Genomic DNA, 19,795 nt, shown 5'->3' on the forward strand with positions numbered 1-19,795 from the left:
TGTCAACAGTGCCCTTCATGCTCCCAGGGAGAGAGTTCTGCTCTGCAGATCACAAGAGGAGTGGATTTTCCTTGCTTGGCCCTCCTGCAGTCTGACAATTGCACCCACGTGCTATTTAAATGCAGTGTTTCTTCTGCATGCTTGACCCTTCATGCCTGTAAGGAGGCTAACAGAGACCGAAATTCACCCTCAGACCAGGTCTAAACGTAAAACTTTGCTGGTGTAGTAATTTTTTTAAAATAATTTTTATACCAGCAAAAGCCCTCGCATAAATGTAGCTATACCGGCATAAAAGTCCTTTTACCAGTATAGCTTATTTCATTCAGGGAACTGGTATAAGCTATACTGGCAAAACCTCTTTTTTTGCAGGTATAAGTTGCATCTACACTAGGAGGGTTTGCTAATATAGCTATATATCTGTATGGCTGTACTGGCAAACCTTTTTTAGTGCACACGAGGCCTCGGTGTACAAAAATGCTGATGTGTCACTGCTGCTTATGTACACTGCTGGCTAGACTCTTCGCAGCATCTCCCGTGTAAAGCTGTTTGAATCCTATCGGGCCTGATTTTCCACTAACTGCATCTTGTTAGGTCATTTACACCTGTGCAAAGTGAGTTCAAAATACTACCAAATCAGAGACACCAGTGGACTCATAGAGGTAGGTAGTCATGTTGATATGTCTCTCCTGTCTCTGCCAACTTTCCTTTCTGGGTCTGAAAATTAAAGTAGGTGACATGGAAGGACCTGGAGGTCTTGGTGTGGGAGACAGAAACTGCAGTCTAAATTGTTGGATTTAATTACTGCTATAGTAAATGGAAAAAATTGTAGACATAATTAATACTAAATTAAACATGCACATAGTTTGGAGTGGAGCCATGTGCTGATTTCATGTCTCTCACTGTGATCTCTGCTGAGTTCAGTCTAGGAAAAGTGTTGATCTTCATTGTTGCAGTAGGCCTTGCTGTAGTTTGGCCAATTGACAGCTCGAACAAGTATGGAGATTTTTGTTCCTCACTGGACATTCTCCAGGGTGTAGGATATGCATTTCTAACTGAGTGTAAATCCTATTGCTTTCTTTTTCTTCTGGTATTCATGTCCATACACTGTATCAATATTTGGCATTGGCTCCCTTTTTATGGAATATATAAGAGCAAGGCTTGAAATCCATGTAAGGCTGAATCTGCAGAAAATGTTTGTACCTATAGTTAAATGTCTTTAAGATCAACAGTTGAATCCTGAAATGTATTTCCACTATCCTTCATACAGTACCAATGTTTACTGACACCAGTTAATAGAGGTAAGACTGAAATTTAACTTGCAGAAATGATTCAGATACATTTTTTCATAGGAGGAGAGTTGAAATCTCTCTTTCTTGCCTTTATCTTTGGTGACTTCCCAGTAACATAATTCAGCATAAAGGAGGCACAGTTGAATTTAGGCAGTGGTAAAATGGTCTGTAGTTTATCTAGCTAAAACTATTTTCATGGCAAAAAAATGCAAGTGACATTTTATCCATGGATGTACAATGAGATCCATTGCATTCTTATTGTGAAATGTGAGTTAATGCTTCTAGTAGAAATAATTGTGTTGTGGTTTACTATGAGTTCATGGGATACAGTATCTAAAACTGCACACCGGCATGCCTGGCTGCTTAGGTGCACCTCTAAGGTTGGTAGTGGGTGATGAAATGAGAATATGGACCGCATGAATCGGTTATCACTGACTATATGGTTAAATCAAACTCCCTGCAGACCAATGTGCATTTATGATACAAAAGATGGTTCACAACTTTATGCCATAGAAATGAAAAGTTACATAGTAAATCTGCTCTGATTATTTGTATTAAACATTAACAAATGTAATACCTTAGACTGGTGGCTTAAGTGTGGTTTTGTTACAGTGGCCGGACTCAGAAGCAGGTTCTTGACTACGTTAAAGAAGGAGGACACAAGAAAGTGCAATTTGAAAGGTGAGAGAAGGATTACTGAGCTGGTCTAATTTTTCTAATGCTATTGAATTTGGGACCATTAGAGCTTACCAGTTAATTATACTGCTGGGCCCTGACTCTGGCCTATGCAAAGTCCCCTTTATGTTGGTTCAGCAAACCGTCATTGGCATAATGGCCCCTAGGGGTCGGTTACCATCAGGCATAAGTTAGTGCCACCCTGAGATTTCTGTAAATTAAACTAGGGGCCACCCCAGCCTCCAGCCAGCCCTGTGAAACTTGATCAAATTGCTGCGGTTGTTATGGGCTTGTAACTCAATTAATAGGCTGGATACTTTTCAGCATTGCATATCCCACTGACAGATAACTTCCCCTCAGACTCAGTGAATATCAGGCCCTTTAGTGTGGGATGTGATTAATCTGCATAAATAGAAAAGGATTCAATTTTTTTAATAATAACGTACTCCTGAGGATTAAGGGGATAAGTAGCTTTAATTGGCCCAACTAACCAGTGGTTGTTAATTGAAAGCTGTCAGGGGAAGGCTTCTAACTTGGCAGTGCCAGTTCTCTTTGAATTATTCTGAGTCCTGGTGAGTTTAAAGTCACTGCTGAAATGTACAATGAACCTGGCAACAGTTTGTGTTATGACTCATGTTCTGGTGATGGAAGATTTCTGCTTCAGTGGCCTACATTCTCTTTTATGGTGTTTATATAAAACATTCTCCATTTAAATTTTACTAAAAGAAAGAATGTGAATCTGTTTCAAGGCAAACATTTATAAAGCTGCCGTTTGGTGCCTTTGTTTCTTAAGGAAGTGACTGCTGCTGATTATTTATGAAAACATGTATATGGCTTTAACTTCTTAATGTGATTTCTCTCAGGAAACACAGCAAGATTCGTTCCATCAGGAGTCTGACTACACAACCTTCAGAACAGCATTCAGAGGTGCCAAAACAAGTCAGTAATGTTGATGAAACCCAGTCTGATTTGCTTTAAGCATTTCCTGTTGAATTACTAATTAGAGGAGTTTAATTTAAAACTACATGGGCATTCTTTTTCTTATATCTAACCTATTTTAAAGATTCAAATACCCTGGTACAGTGATTCCAAATCACTGGTAGGTCTATCCATTCTAATACTTCAGGATTTTGTAACTCGGGATCTGGAATTCCCACTCCTTATCATGGCTGGTCCATTATGTGTCTCTGGTGCCCATTTGCCATTCAGTTCTGAGCACATTAACCTACAATACAGCAAGACTAAAAGGTCTGCAGAGCATGTGTTTGAAGCAGCCTTATCCCCACGGTGGGTTAAAATGCACAGAAAGGATGGGAAGGCGCAAGTAGTAGGGACTACCTGGCACAGTCGAGCTCTCAGCCTGGTGAACTGATGCCATTGCCAAAAATGTGAAGAACCCTTCTCAGGTTCCGAGATTTCTGCTCCTGGTTGCCCCGAGTGAAGGAATGAGTTTTTTCCAGAGGTCAGTGATAGCAGAATTTCATTTGTCCTTGACAAGAAGTTCTGTTGTGTTGACCTGAGAGGAATTTCAGTTAAGAATTCATACGTTATTATCTTTGGTAGATCGCAAGCATTAGTTTTGTTTCTATTAACAGTAAATGGCTGCTGTTCAAAGCAGAAGTGGCAGGTGCAAGCTGCCTGGTTAATATATTTAAAGTGGCCCGCAAACTTCTACCTGCGCAACCTTTGGCTTGCCTTAGCAATTTGTATTGGTTGCCTATAGAATCATACCATCATTGCAAGCTGTTCTAATGAACTCAGGAAAGGTACAATTTGTAGTCCATTCAAAAGATACCTTAATATTTTTAACACCAAATTAGACAGAGGGAGCAAAGCACTGGATGTGTACTGCCTGGAATGAAGACAGTCCTTTGACTAGTGGTAGGGACTGCTCCACCAGCTGAATGTGGGGTTGCCCACAAACCTACTCTGGGAGTTTTGTTCTTGTATGCAATTGGGCTGCACTGAATTTAACATTTTTGATATTCATCTCCTTTGCCAGTCTGGCTTCTTTAAGTAGTGCAGGTATGCTGGTGTTTGTACAATGCTGGTTATTGCCCACATGTGTTGTATCATCATAAATTGCAATAATCTATAAAACTTTTTGCCCATTTATTTCCTTTTTCTCCAATGCTTAGCTCATGTTCTTTCCTGATCCATCATCTACTCTTCATGCTTGGAGGCTTCCATGTTTTTTAAAGTATGAGTTACCAGCTCTGTTGTCAGGAGAGTCCTACATGGGACCTATAAGTTACAGGGCATGATTCTGGTGCTTTTATTGTGAGCAGGCACTGAGATTTTTCCTTCTTAATGATCTCCCCTCTTTTTTTCTCTTCTGTCTTTCTCTTTCCAGAGCTGTAGCTTTACATTTGCAGATGATGCAGATTCCCCAGTGGTGCAGAGCTGCCGGCAAGGGAAGGAACTGAAAGCTTCAGCGGAAGATGTTGGACAGCGCAGGAGCCCTTCCCTGAAGAAGAGCCCTAAGGAAGGTGGAAAGGTGGATGGAGCGGCGATGGTGACAATGGAGGAAGAGGAGGAGGTCGTTAAGGACAGGACACAGCAGACTAGATCTCAGTCACAACAACCAAGCACAGGTCCAGCATCCAGGGCTGCTCGTGGCAGCAGCACCTCAATTCCTTTTATTGACTGCAGTGATGTAGATAGCGAGTATGACCTTCTCAGAGGACAAATAACCTGGTCACATTCCCAAACAAATGACAATTATGAGGGTGATTTGACCAGTGGTGCCTATATTCTCTGTAGAGATGAAAATCGTAATAGAACTAGATATAGGGATTCCTCAGCCTCTATAAAGATTTCCCAACATGACACTGAAGAGTCTATTGATGATAACCCAGCTAATATGTCCTTCTATGTTGGTGGGAGCCCCAGAATGCCAAGGCACAGCTCACTGGTTGACGAACTGTTTAGGGGCCCTGACAGCCGTAGTCCGTTGGCCACTCCACTGCCACCCAGTAGCAAAGGGTCAAGTCCTAACATGAGTTTGAATAGAACTGGCTCTCAGGGCTATGTCTCAGAGAATGGCTATGAGTGCAGGGCTAGGAGTGATGAGGAAGATATTCATGCCTGTAGCTGCCCTGGGTATGGCATATGTTCTCCGGGTTTGCAAAGGCCTCGTTTGCAAAAAATGCAAAATGCCCGTAACAAGTCAGAAACCGACCCATTTATCCTGAGTCAGGTGTCCTCAATGCCAGGTCAGGAATACAGATCAGAGAGACATTGTAAAGGGGGGCTTGTTAAAACGGTTCCTTTAGAAGGCAAAATGATGGCAAATGGGGTGTCAGGTACTGGACAGTCAAAGCAGAGTCCAGTCATGCAGTCTTTCTATGCCAGTGGCATGGTGGATCATATGGCTGCCATCCAAATGATGGAGGGCTCCACCAGCAGTGGAACAGAGTCCAGTGATTCAGACTCAGAAATAGTCAACCCATTTACTCACCCTCTTGTGTTTGGAAATCCCATAGTGCTGAGCTCCTCTCCTATACCTAGGAATAAATACTCCTTTGGCAGCCTTCAGCTAGATGAAGAGGTAGAGGAAGATGTGTCTGTTGGTCTTGGTGATGAAGATAGTGTGCATGTCTTTAGCTGCTAGGAACCTGAGCCTGAGTTCCAGTTTTAGACTGAGACCATTTATATGGTGGTTACTTGTGAGAATGATCTGGTCTTCTGGGGGCTGATGACAAGTATTTTGTACAAATGCACTAAGCGTGCTGTTTAGAAGGAGGGAGGATATGCAAGAGGTGTAGTAATAAGAATAGGTTGCAATGGAAGCCTAACAAAAATGTTGTATCTTCTCGGAAGGGTGGAAGGAGAAGAACCATTATTAATTTGGTTATCTTTGTGGTATGTTATAATTAGATAGAAAGTATACACTTGACTGTTCTTTATATAAAGTCACATGTAGGGTAGGTATGGTGGTTTCTGTGACAATTGAGTGCTTATTTTGGAAAAATATAAATGAAATCACAGTAGGCGCATTGTGCTCTTTTATACGAGTCAAATGATTTTTTTTCTCCCATATAAGGAGAGCTGCTCTTCAGTGCCTCGTAGGGTTAGGGGTGACATTTAATTTACAGTCAAATGCAGGAAACTTGATATTCAGGATCAAGTCTTAGTGAAACCTTGAACAAGGTTAACAAATCCTTTTTATAGCAAGAATTACATCGTTTGGCTGATCTTCTAACACATGTTAATTGCTGAGGTAAGGGTACAAATTATCCATGTACAGGAACTGTTGCAGCTTTGGCTTTTTATTTAGTGGGTTATACAGTTTGTCATATCTGGAGACATAGATTCTAGAATTCCTTCTCCTCCTCACCCTGAAAGACAGAGGAAGAGACTAAAGATGTGATTTAAGTGAAGAATCTTGATGAAAGTGGCACTGATTAAGAGTAGCATGGATTGCCTTTTCTGAAAGGCAGCAACCACGTCCTTCACAAGCATGTTACAAAGCATGTTTGCAGTACTGTTGTTTGCATTTTTCCTTTCCTTTATTTTATCAGCATCATGATACATAGCAATATCAAGGTTTTTTTTTCCATGAGTAGGAAACAAACGTTCATCTGAGCAAGATCTAGTTATTTTGTGGTAGCTTAATTATTTGTAATACTGCCAATATATGGTAATGGCTCTTATCAATTTTTTTATTGTGTGTTAGGGACCAAGACATTTTATCTTCATGGAGCCAGCCTCCCCACCCCCAGACTGACTGCCTTCAAATGTGTTGTACTGTACATAGAATAGCGTCATTTGTTGTGTGCACAGAGAGGGGATAAGTCTGTGAAAACTTTTGTTTCACAGATTAAAACATTTTAGATCTTAAGTATCTATCCAAAAACAATAAATCAGTAGCTCTTACATAACTAAGAAAATTTTAAGACGACGTACTATACAGCAGCTAGCCTGAGATAACTACTCTCATGAGACAGGATATGCTCTTCACCCTACCAATAGCCTTACTTTTATCATTAAATGTTCTTGGTGGAGGGAGGGAAATAAATAAATTTAGTCTGGCAGAAGTTTCAGCTGAACTGTGCGAGTCACAAACATTTATGTCCCCACTTGAATAGTGATGAGACAAGGGTTTTTTTAATCTAGGCAGTCAATTTCAGAATCTTGTTTTCAATTTTTATAAAACAAGGAAAACAGGGAAAGGTTTTATAATTTTTCTAATGCCTTGATCAAAACATATTTTAACAAGTGTTTAATATGAGTGAAGGATATTTTAATACCAATTTACCGTAGTTTAGAAATATATTTCACCTTTTATTTCAGTAGCCTGTAGCCTTGTGTAAATAAGGAGTTTTATTCTGTCCCGGTTCCTTAGTTTATTGGTTCCTCTTTTTTTAGTAATGGGTGCCCCTCAGCTGTAGACATAAGTGAAGTTGAAGCACTTCTTTAGCAAGTGGTGTCATAATGGCCGGTGGCCTGGAGTGATGGTTCCTGTGGCTGTGTGGTTGAAGATTTGAATCTAGAAACTGCAGACTGATTATGCTGAGGGAAAAGCTTGCTTGTATATCGTCCTTAAAGAAAGTTGTCCTTTTTTGGACTTAGAATAGCTGTAACTTGACTGCCTTCAACTTCTGTGTATTTAAGATGTTATATAGGTAAATGAAGTCCATTGTGTAGAAAATTGTCGGTGTGGATCTTGTGTGCATATGAGTTTCTTGTTGGCATTTGTACTGCTTTGTACTATGCAGTAGAGTAATGGCAAATTGGACATGCATTAGTTGCTTTGGTAGCCTTATGTCTAAAGATCAAGTAATGAACTCCCAAGATGAAAAGGAGGACTTGTGGCACCTTAGAGACTAGCCATTTTATTTGAGCATAAGCTTTCGTGAGCTACGGCTCACTTCATCGGATGCATTCCGTGGAAAATACAGAAGATGTTTTTATACACACAGACCATGAAAAAATGGGTGTTTATCACTACAAAAGGTTTTCTCTCCCCCCACCCCACTCTTCCATATTTATAAAAAGTTACTAGATTTCATGTTGTTTGGAGATAAGCAAAAATCAGATCTTACAGGGTAATGTTTACACATATGCTATTTTCTGTCGTCACAAATACAACCTTAATGACCACTTTTACTATCTTGACATTTCTACAAAGAAAATGGTTATGTTATTTTACACCATAGTTGTGAAAGTAGCTCTAGTAGCCTGGAAATATTGACAGCTTAAGAGATAGGTTAGTAGCTAAATGAAATGTATCTGGATTTTTTTCTTCACCTTTTCCTTTTAAGATTGTTCCAAACAACATGGAGTTCAAAATTTCTCTTCAACCGTTTCCTTTTATCTGACAGTACTATATGTATTTAGTTTTTTTTAAATATACACTAAGAATTACTTCAGTTTGCAGAAGTAGCTTTAATTAATTCCATAGGCAATCGTTTAATTTAAACTGAATCACTCCGGTAGTTGTCTATATGGCCCCTGCAATGCCATTTAACAACATTAGACAAGCATTGAATTAAAACCTGTGTATGGGTCAGATTTTTCCCTCAAACACACTACTTGTATCTGGGGACTTGCCAGGAATTTAAACAGAGCTGTCCCAGCGAATAATATCGTATAAAACCAGGGGCCCATCACAATTTAGCTGTGGGTGGTTTCTGTGGGACCAATGCAAAAGGGTACTGGGGAAAAAGAACAGTAGGTTGTGAGGGGGAAAGAGGCTGAAGATTGCAAGTCAACTGGTATAAACTCTTGTTCTTTACCCAAAATGCCAAAGTTAAGAAAGACAATGGTCAGTATCAATCATGTGAGATGCTGATTAATCTGCAAGTCAGCTGTGGACTCTGTGAGTCTACCTCTGGCCTAATGCTGTTGTACATGTTGTTTGTAGTCACAGTAAATGGTTTAATACTTCTCAGCTTTTTCAGTGGGTTCTGGAATGTCACCCATCTAAATTACTCATGGTACCATAATACTTACAGTTCACACTTCTATACCTTTCATCTTTATTCATAATAATTAATTAAGCGTCAGGACACCCCCGTGAATATTAGATGGGGAAACTGAAGCACAGAGAGACGTTAGTGATTTATCCAGTGAGTCATTGTGAATAGAGGGACTAAGAGACAGTGGCAGAGTTAGGAATAGAATGGAGTTCTGTCTACTAGTCTGTTTCTCTAAGGACTTGACCACACATAGCCATTCACTAACTATTTATTGGGAAAAGATTTCTCCATTTCTCCTATATACTGGATACTGTTGGGGATATTTTTTCCTTAGTTTCTTTGGAAATCAGCATTTAGTAAAACTTAGTTTACCTGGAAGACCTGGGTATCATTGAATAAGTTTGGCTCATTTCATTAAAACAAATTGATGTAGGAGCCATGACTTTGCTTAGGATAACATTGAGCTTTGGATAACTGCAGGGACCGTGAGACTGTCTTCACTGGAGCCCGCAGTGCTATTTCCAGCTTGGGTACATGTACCCACAGTAGGTGTGATGGCACTTGGACTAAAAACAGCAGTGTAACTGTGACGGTGTAGGCGGTGGGATGTACTAGCCACCTGCATGAGCACATCTGAGACCCTAGGTATGGGGCAGCTAGTCCATCTCATCATCCCTGTAGTCATGGTTACACTGCTTTTTTTAGCACACTAACTGGATCAGAGCTTGCACTGGTATATCTCCTCAAGCTGAACTTGCACCTCCAGCTCCAGCGTAGACATACCCTGAGAGCTGGATAGTCAGGCTGCACTGAATTTGACTTAAACTGGTCCACATTCTGCACCTAACAAATACGTATTCCTCATAAACGGCAGAGTGGCCCATTTTCTCAGGATGATCTCCTGAAATGAAATTGTACTATCCAATTTCACCCCTGTGTGAACTGATATGGCTGCTTCTGCTGCAGCTCATCCATTGTATTGTTCATATGCGCCTAAAGCTTATTGTCACATTCAACATTATGATGTACATCAAATATAAATTGCAAAGGAAATTCATCAAATCCCTAATTGTACTTCATACATATGAAAAATGTGAACATACAACTGACTAAAACGATTTCTGTTTGCTTGTGTTTTATGCTTACTTTATGTGAGCTGGGATCAAATGGAAAATTGACTCATGATAACCATTATGAGAAGTAACGTTTCCGTAATTCAGAAAATTCAGCCAAACTTATAAATTTTCTAAAAGCTTAGAGATGATATGAAATTAAGGCAGTAAATTATTATAACACTTTCTTTTGGAACATTGTCGCGTTTGCCAGAACAGATCATAACTGTTAGAAACAAACAAAAAGTGGAAACGTATTTGTCAGTTAGTTCACTAAATGTGACTCATGATTTGATGTGACTGCTCCAGGGCCATTTATCATGAACATCCATGTTTCTTTGCCCAGATGTTTGGGGAGCAACTTTCATTTGTGCAAACAATCATATTTGTGCTGGAGGAGCAATAGTAGTCATGCTGCAAGTGCTTGTTTGGTCTCTCCATTTATACAAGGTATAAACAGTTTCGTCTCTACATTTATGCAAGGTAATAACAAAATGTTTTTTAAGTACATCAGAAGCAGGAAGCCTGCTAAACAACCGGTGGAGCCCCTGGACGATTGAGATACAAAAGGAGCACTTAAAGACGATAAAGTAATCACAGAGAAACTAAATGAATTCTTTGCTTTAGTCTTCACGGCTGAGGATGATAGGGAGATTCCCAAACCTGAGCCATCTTTTGTAGGTGACAAATCTGAAGAATTGTCACAGATTGAAGTGTCAGTTGAGTGTCAAGTGTCACTAGAGGAGGTTTTGGAATTAATTGAGAAACTTAACAGTAACAAGTCACCAGGACCAGATGGCATTCATCCAAGGGTTCTGAAAGAACTCAGATGTTAAATTGTGGAACTGTTAACAATGGTTTGTAACCTGTCCTTTAAATCAGCTGACTGGAAGATAGCTAATGTAATGCCAATATTTAAGAAGGGCTCTAGAGGTGATCCTGGCAATTACAGACCGGTAAGTCTAACGTCAGTACTGGGCAAATTAGTTGAAACAATAGTAAACAATAAAATTGTCAGACACGTAGAAGAGCGTAAATTGTTGCGCAAAAGTCAACCTGGTTTCTGTAAAGGGAGATCACGTCTTACTAATCTATTAGAGTTCTTTGAGGGGGTCAACAAACGTGAACAAGGGAGATCTAGTGGACATAGTGTACTTAGGTTCCAGAAAGACTTTGACAAGGTCCCTCACCAAAGGCTCTTATGTAAATTAAGTTGTCATGGGATAAGAGGGAAGATCCTTTCATGGATTGAGAACTGGTTAAAAGACAGGGAACAAAGGGTAGGAATAAATGGTAAATTTTCAGAATGGAGAGGGGTAACTAATGGTGTTCCCCAAGGGTCAGTCCTAGGACTAATCCTCTTCAGCTTATTCATAAATGATCTGGAGAAAGGGGTAAACAGTGAGGTGGCAAAGTTTGCAGACGATACTAAACTGCTCAAGATAGTTAAGACCAAAGCATACTGTGAAGAACTTCAAAAAGATCTCACAAAACTAAGTGATTGGGCAACAAAATGGCAAATGAAATTTAATGTGGATAAATGTAAAGTAATGCACATTGGAAAGAAATAACCCCAACTATACATACAATATGTTGGGGGCTAATTTAGCTACAACTAATCAGGAGAAAGATCTTGGAGTCGTCGTGGATAGTTCTCTGAAGATGTCCACGCAGTGTGCAGCAACCGTCAAAAAAGTAAATGGGATGTTAGGAATAATTTAAAAAGGGATAGAGAATAAGACGGAGAATATCTTATTGCCCTTACATAAATCCATGGTATGCGCACATCTTGAATACTGTGTACAGATGTGGTCCCATCATCTCAAAAAAGATATACTGGCATTAGAAAAGGTTCAGAAAAGGGCAACTAAAATTATTAGGGTTTTGGAACGGGTCCCTTATGAGGAGAGATTAAAGAGGACAGGACTTTTCAGCTTGGAAAAGAGGAGACTGAGGGGGGATATGATAGAGGTATATAAAATCATGAGTGGTATGGAGACAGTGAATAAGGAAAAGTTATTTACTTGTTCCATAATATAAGAACTATGGCCACCAAATGAAATTAATCAGTAGCAGGTTTAAAACAAATAAAAGGAAGTTCTTCACTCAGTGCACAGTCAACCTGAGGAGGTTGTGACGGCTATGACTATAACAGGGTTTAAAAGAAAACTGGATAAATTCATAGAGGTTATGTCCATTAATGGCTGTTAGCCAGGATGGGTAAGGAACGGTGTCCCTAGCCTCTGTTTGTGAGAGGGTGTAGATGGATGGCAGGAGAGAGATCACTTGATCATTACCTGTTAGGTTCACTCCCTCTGGGGCACCTGGCATTGGCCACTGTGGGTAGACAGGATACTGGGCTGGATGGACCTTTGGTCTGAACCAGTATGGCCATTCTTATGTTCTTACATGCATTTATTTGGTGGGAAAGTGACAAGAGAAAATTTAATGTAAAATCTGCTAAACATCTGTAAAATCTGATTTCTGTCTCTTCCTCTCCCTCAATTTTAAATTTAGGGGTCCCTATATATAGTTAAATATAAAGTTATTTCTTGGTCAAAAGAGGATGGGAAAAATATTTTCAACATTAACATTTTCTAGCCCTGTTGACTTCCAATTTGTGTCTCTGTAAAGTGTTTCCCACTGTCTCCCTGAGAGATTCAACCATCCCAATGATTCTTCAGGCAGTTCTCTTGTGTATAAAGGATAGGACATGGAATCAGGGAATAGACTATAAAATGTGACTTAGGCAACCAGGATTCTGAATATCAGATATTCAGTGGAGAGCTCACTAACAGTTCATAGAAACCCATAGGCCCAAATCTTGTTGAGCAGTTAAGAATTATTGCAAATTGTGACCCTTTAAAAGACCATTCTTCAACAGAAAAAGGGGTAAAATCTGACTAATAAATTGTTTTCAACAAGTAATAATAATACTAATAATACCTAGCTCTTACATAGCCCTTTCCATCATTAGCAAGACCAACCAGCTATTTTAAAAGCCATGATTGAACAACTCTGGGGCATCGTAGTGATATCCAAAAATGATTTCACAACAAAGTAAATTTTATTCTTAATGAAGAAAATCAGTTACTATTTCCATTGTTCCTTGGATTCTCTGCTCATATGTAGTAATCATAATGGATGATACTTACCCCTGTATAGTGGACCAGGCCAAGGCCTATGTACTAGACTAGTCCCACTTAAACCAGTAAGATTGTAGTTACTGGTTGAAATGAGGAATGAATGTGAGGGAAGAAGGTTCTGTGCTCAAATGTACATAAATTAAAGGTGCCCAGTGTTACTTCTAGTTTTCCAATGTGCTCCTCTTTTCAAAGAATGTAATTTCTTTATGCACCTTCTGTTCCCCTTAATGCATTTCTCTCCCAGGCTCTAAGAGTCTGGAAAAGTCCCTGAGGTGTGTGCGATTTTGTACATTGTAGAGCCTCACCTGACAAAAAAGAAAAAGTTTGTAAAATACCCTTCTCTAATTAAAAGTAGTTACAATAAAAAATTGTTGGTGCATAAGTAATGGAAGAACATGGCCCTTCTCTATTGGTTTTGCTTACTTGAGGATGTTAAGGATAAGATTATGTCACGAAGTCATGGAAGTCACAGATTCCGTAACTTTCAGAGACCTCCGTGATCATTTCCACTTCAGCCCCTGTGTGGTGGGGCCAAAGCTCTCAGTCACTTGGGGGCAGAGCTGTCAGCCTCTGCTGGTGGGGGGTGCTGGGCACACCCCTCCCGGCATGGGGGCTCTGGATCTCTTCCTCTGCTTGGGCTTCAGTCAGGGCGTCCCCTCCCCCCACCATTATTTTTTAGCAAAGGTCACAGGCGTTCGTGAGTTTTTGTTTATTGCCCGCAACCTGTCTGTGACTTTTACTAAAAATGACCATGACAAAATCCTAACCTTAATGATAGTAGTGTTTTGGATTTCTCATTGCAAATGGCTTAAGGCATTGCAGCTCCTGGAGCCGGCAGTGAAGTAGACAACTCTGGATTTTCTCACAAATAGGTACGGGACTGAAATCATTCCTGGAGTTAGTAACTCCATTGACTTTAATGAAGTTACTTCAGGTAAGAATTTTGCCTAAGCTGTCTTTTATCGGGAAGGGAAGGAAATACTGATTGGGAATTTAAACCAGTGAAATGTTGTCTACACTATTTCAATAAAGTATGTGCTTCTAAAGTCGATGAAATATACCTAGAGGCAGGCAAACATTTGTTGACTAATCTATAACAGACACTGGGTCTGCTGTACACTCCATGAACCATGAACAAAGACATCTGCAATCTCCTTTCCTACAGCAGGGCTATATTATGCCATTGATACTGTTTTTACAAGTGGAATTTCTGCTTAAAAATCAAAGGCATGATATACATTGAGTTTCGCTTAGGTTAATTATAAAGCAATTCTTAGGAGTGTTTTTTTTAATTCCCTATCCTATTCCTGTGTTTTCGTCTGTAAACCATGTGGGATTAAGTATGTGTGTGGGGGTGGTTTAATTTCTTTTATTAAAAGCAGTCAGCACTTTCTTTTACATTTTATGAAGTTTGAGAAGCCCTTTGGGCCTAGCTGAGCTGGGTGTTCATGGGTGTGATTTCAACAAGTACAAATGTAAATAAGGTGGTTGTTATTACACTAAAAGAAGAAAAACATAGGTGCATAAAAATATGACATGATAGTACTTCAAAAATGGTGGTTTTGCTCTAGAGGAGATTAGATTTAAAAAAAACATACTTGATTCCCCAAGAACAGTAAAAATATCAAAGCTCACACTAACAAAAGCTAGCTCTATAACTAGTAATATTCAAGCTGTCATTGATCGAACATGAAGAGATGATGGCACATGAATACTTTCACAAGACAAAAGCTTTCTGGTTTGTTAAACCAGGTTAGCAGTTTCCTTTCAAATGAGAGCAATTGTCATTTTGCCTGTGATAATTTATGAAGAGATCAAAGGTAGGTCTGTCTTAGTGCCGTGAATGTTAGCGCTGAAAGCCTGTTGCTTTTCCAGTAAGCACTTGAAATCTTTGATTAGCTGAATTCCTTATTTTTTTACCTTTCCTGCTGAGAAATTGACTTGAACCACTAACAAAAATTCACAAGCTTGACAGTATTTCATTCATCCAACCCTTTCCTGATTTCTATATGTATCTTTTCAAATAAAAGTCTTAATAGACAAAATTAACGTTTTTTTAATCAAAAATTGCTGGGGACTTCATTCTCATTTTTGTCATTTGTTTAATAACGTTTAAAGAGAAACATTTTTTGTTTCATTCTATGCACTGTTTTGTCAGCATGTACCTCTCTGGGGGGAAAAGCCTTTTCAATGTTCTGTCTTTATCCTCAAAGCATGATGTATCTTCTGTTCCTTGCATTGTTTGGAGCACTATCTCAATGTCCTTTTACTGCAGAAATACCTATTTGTACTGGGAATACCTATTTCCTCTTTTACAGTGATCCTGTTCTCTTAGAACACTCTTCATTTCACAATTGGACAATGCAAGATCTCTGGGTTGTGAGATTTCAAGAATAGAAACCACACCACGTTAGAGAACAGAAAAGGGGCGGGGGGGAGTGACCTTCACTGTGAGTACTTGGGCCCTGTTGAGCATACAACTGGTGTGCCCTACATTTTCTAACGAAGGCTGCACTTAGAATGATCAAATCAATATGCAATTGCTTTTAAGCAGGATCACTGCAGTCTTGAGGAGATGTCTTGTTGAAATGGACAGTATCTGTGGCATGAGCTTATATGGGGTGGATGCACTAGAATGTGTAGGTAGCTATTTATTAATATTGTTTCATATGCATATTTTTAAAACTAATCTTTTTATATGTAAGTGTAAGGAGGAAATTTTATACAAACTGTTCTATTGCTGTCTTTTATGCAAAAATGGAAAGATAAAAGTTAGGAAAGAGGAATGTCTCATGACTTTGTATTTCTCCAGTTTGTAATGTTTGTTCTTTGTTTGTAAGATTTGAGAATACCCTGATGTAGGCCAACAGCAGCAGTTACTGTCTGATTTCACACTCACCACTGTCTAATACTACGGTATACCAATAAAGCATGGACTTGTACCAACTGGAGGGATTACTGGCTGCTAAACCAGTACCAAGCTCGATGACTATATAAGCATGTCAAGCCAAACTCATTTAACTGTGTATGCATGGTATTAATTTTTTTTTTGGTTTGTTTTTTGTTTTTGTTACCTCTGCCAAAGGCTTTTACTCATTCTAACTGGTTCTTGCTGTAAAACTGTCACTGGTTTAACTGTTCCGTCCAGCTGTTGGCTGGAGCTTTCTCCTGATATGAGATAACTTGTTTTTTGATTTGATGCACTATTCTTCCAAATCATTCACTACCAGTGCTGCCGTGGGCATACATTTTGCAGCTGTTACATAGAAGCAAAATTTTCTTCCCATCTCCTTCATTTTTCAAAGCAAGGCAGGTTATGAGCTATGTATGACATCATTTTTCTTTCTAAAATCTTTTGGTTTTGTCCTTCTCCAAATTCGTTGCTATTAGGTTCAGGGTTGTTTGCAGATGAGCCTCTGATTAATGCATAGCTGCGTTCTCAAGACCTTTATTCTAAGGAACTGTGTCCAAGTGAGAAACTTTATTTAAAAGCTCTATTAATCAGAATAGAAAGGTAAGCCCAATAAAGTGCCAATCATATTGCTGTTGATCCTGCTTTCATTGAAGTCAATAGGAGTTTTGCTATTTGTCTTAATGAGAGCAGAATGGGCCCTTCATCCAAAGTCTTTATAATTCACCAGCAGTAACATAACTTGTTTAGCTGCTACAGTTAGAACAGTTAGTTTTAGCCATATTTAATGCCATTCCAATTTAAAGCACTGCTGTTGTTATAAAAGTGAATATGCAAAACGGATACATTTTAATCTATCTGTTCCCTACGTGTTATCTGTTATTTTACTGACGAAGTTTCAGAGTAGCAGCCGTGTTAGTCTGTATTCGCAAAAAGAAAAGGAGGACTTGTGGCACCTTAGAGACTAACAAATTCATTTGAGCATAAGCTTTCGTGAGCTACAGCTCACTTCATCGGATGCATACAATGAAGTGAGCTGTAGCTCACGAAAGCTTATGCTCAAATAAATTTGTTAGTCTCTAAGGTGCCACAAGTCCTCCTTTTCTTTTTACTGACCAAAGAGTTTTACTACGGTTAGCAGTGCAGAGCCAATACGGCTATGGAAGAGTGAGCTGGATTTCATTCTGCCTTTATAGCAGTGACAGCATTGTCAGATAAATTCTGATCAGAGAATCTTCATTACTGGCAATGATGTAAGGGACGGAGAGAACACAGCTTGGTTTTCAGCTTCCAGGTTGTATCCACACCTAGAATTTAGGAAACACCCCCACCCCCACCTCCTGGAAAAACTCCAGTGGGTTTTAGATCAGGCCATAGGAGAGAATAAATATGGAATCCCACATTGTCACATGTGTTGTGACAGTCATTTTTCTGACTGGAATGCATTTTATGTAATTAAAGTATAAACCTTATAATGTAACTTTGATCACTATTTATGAGGGGGTGGGTGAGTCTGAGTGTTGGAGCTTTTCCAAAGTTTATCTAGTAATGCTCTGAATTTAAATCCCTTTCAGTAGAAAACATTTCCACTGGTCTTTCCATATTTTACATCTTTACATCATATAATTTTACATCTTCTGTATTGTACAGAGGAGGAGCACAAACCAGATTCCAGTCCAGTGCTGCTATTCTCTGCTACGCAAACAGAAAACATTTAGTGGCTGAGAGTTGCATTTGCATTTGTAACTGAAGTCGATACAGAACTCTATATGGCATTAGCTTGTTGTTTGCCAATTTTGGGAGGTGGGGGAAGAATGGCTTCAAGATGTGTTAAATCCCATCTGCCTCTCTCACAACTGTCTAACATGGACTGAAATACTTTGCACTGTTCTTTCAAGGTTAGGGTGAAATATCTTGCTACAGATTTAAATCTCTAGGATCAGATTTGTAGGCAGCTGTTATGCAGACATGAAAGGGCAGACAGGCACAGAAGTCTTCTACACCACCTCCCAGCCATTGTGCCCACACACGGACCAGGCACAGTTATAATCCCTAGTAGTAGGACTGAGACTTTCATCCTTAAAAGTTCACACGAGGGAGAGTGTTCCTAAATATTTATCATATGTCCCTGCTCAGGAATATTTGTAGGGTTTTTTTTTTAATTAATTATACCTGGTCTCATGAAAAGGATACTGAGAGCCCTGACTGTAGCCAAGTACTACTGTATGCAGCCTTTCCCACTCCTGCAGCTGTAATGTAGTCCAGCTCCGACCTGTCATATCATACCCCTGCTATACTAGCAATGGGCCTCTCCTAAGAGGAGAGTAACAGATAGTTGCGTATGTTCTGAAGTGGTCATGCAGCATATCCACAAAGTTCTTGATTGTGTCCAGTGGCTTCATTTTGCTTTGTGTGTGGAAGATGTATTTTAACCTGGGTTGTTTAAGGTATGTGTAAAGGTATTAACTCATTATGCCACCTTGTCCTTATGTTTCATGAGACTTTAAAGTCCTAGTATCCTCTCATTGCTTATTCACATTCCCTTTCAGTTGATATTTATTTTCATTCTGAAATCCTGTCTCCCACCCCAGCATTTGTCAGATATCTCAGACTAAGCTGGCTCAATGCAACTAAGAAAGCGACCCAGATGTACTTGGCATTGACTGGCTATTCTGACATACAATGAAAATTCTGAAAGGAAACGAGCATTATCATTAGTTGCTGGAATGGTTAACCCTACATTGAGCCACTACCTTGCTTAGGCCCGGATTCCAGAAATAATTTAAGCACTTGCTGAATTCTTCACTTTCCAGAGCAGCAATTAAATACATGCTTAAGTGCTACCCAGAACAGGGATGCTTTACTGAACTGGGGCCTTATTGACTGCTAGTAATGTTAAGTGTGCCCTAAATAACACAGGAATGTTCTTGATTAACCTAATGCACCTCCTCTTGGATGACTGACCCTATAGTTCTATATATGCGATGAATGAGCCCAAGCCCGGTCTAAGTAAACAAAAATGCACCAAATTATGAACAAACTGGCAAAATTAATAGTAACCTTTTGGCTTTAGCGATACAAACCAGCATCACCTGATCTCTGACAATTGATATAAAGTGGCGAAGAGAGAACTACATTTTCATTAATCAAAGAACCTCAATGGATGTGATATGAGCAATTTTTGTACTATTTAAATAACGTTGGTCCTATCTCTTCTGCTCTTGTTTACTTGCTTTGTAGTCAATGAATAAAGTATATCTGGATTTACCCTTGTATGGTAAGAGTTCAGAGGAGATGCTGAGAGAAGACCCAAGACTAATGTAGGGTACTTACACCTGACCACCATGAAAAGATAAAGAGAAGGACCCACATGCATAATTGCATTTAACATAGGCCCTCATTTACAAAGAACAAATTTCTAAAAGCTCATCTTGCAAATATTGAGAAGTATGCTGCCCAGAGCACCAACAACCTGAGTAGGGAAGACCTTCATTTTCATTTCTTCCTGGCCTGTTTGCTTTTTCACAGTAGAGCAAGTCAATTACTTATTTTGACAAAAGCAAAATCCAGTCCATAATTCTTGAGTTTAGACTATATTTGTAGTAATCAAGACCTGTTAATGCATCACTTAGTGTTTGGGCCACTTTCATGAAATAACCACTCCCTTGGGCCTAGTTTTAACTTGTAGTTATCATTCAACATCTAAAATGGGAAACCATTAGCATAAATATGCTCCAGT

The 19,795-nt window shown here is 39.3% G+C and overlaps 1 protein-coding gene across 6 annotated transcripts in view; it reads left to right on the forward strand.

Annotated features, from left to right (window-relative positions):
* The window catches only part of FARP1 (FERM, ARH/RhoGEF and pleckstrin domain protein 1), a 349,582-nt gene that overhangs the window by 264,508 nt on the left and 65,279 nt on the right, over positions 1–19,795 (forward strand). For 4 of the 6 annotated variants that reach the window (XM_073348144.1, XM_073348154.1, XM_073348112.1 and 1 more), the window contains exons 11-13: positions 1,902–1,970; positions 2,828–2,903; positions 4,318–4,558. In XM_073348144.1, the coding sequence (XP_073204245.1) occupies positions 1,902–1,970; positions 2,828–2,903; positions 4,318–4,558 (386 nt within the window). The remainder of the gene's footprint in view (positions 1–1,901; positions 1,971–2,827; positions 2,904–4,317; positions 4,559–19,795) is intronic. The other 2 variants (XM_073348134.1, XM_073348123.1) reach the window with 1 other exon arrangement.

Source organism: Lepidochelys kempii, chromosome 1 (genome assembly GCF_965140265.1).
Source record: "Lepidochelys kempii isolate rLepKem1 chromosome 1, rLepKem1.hap2, whole genome shotgun sequence".
NCBI classification, from domain to species: domain Eukaryota; kingdom Metazoa; phylum Chordata; order Testudines; family Cheloniidae; genus Lepidochelys; species Lepidochelys kempii.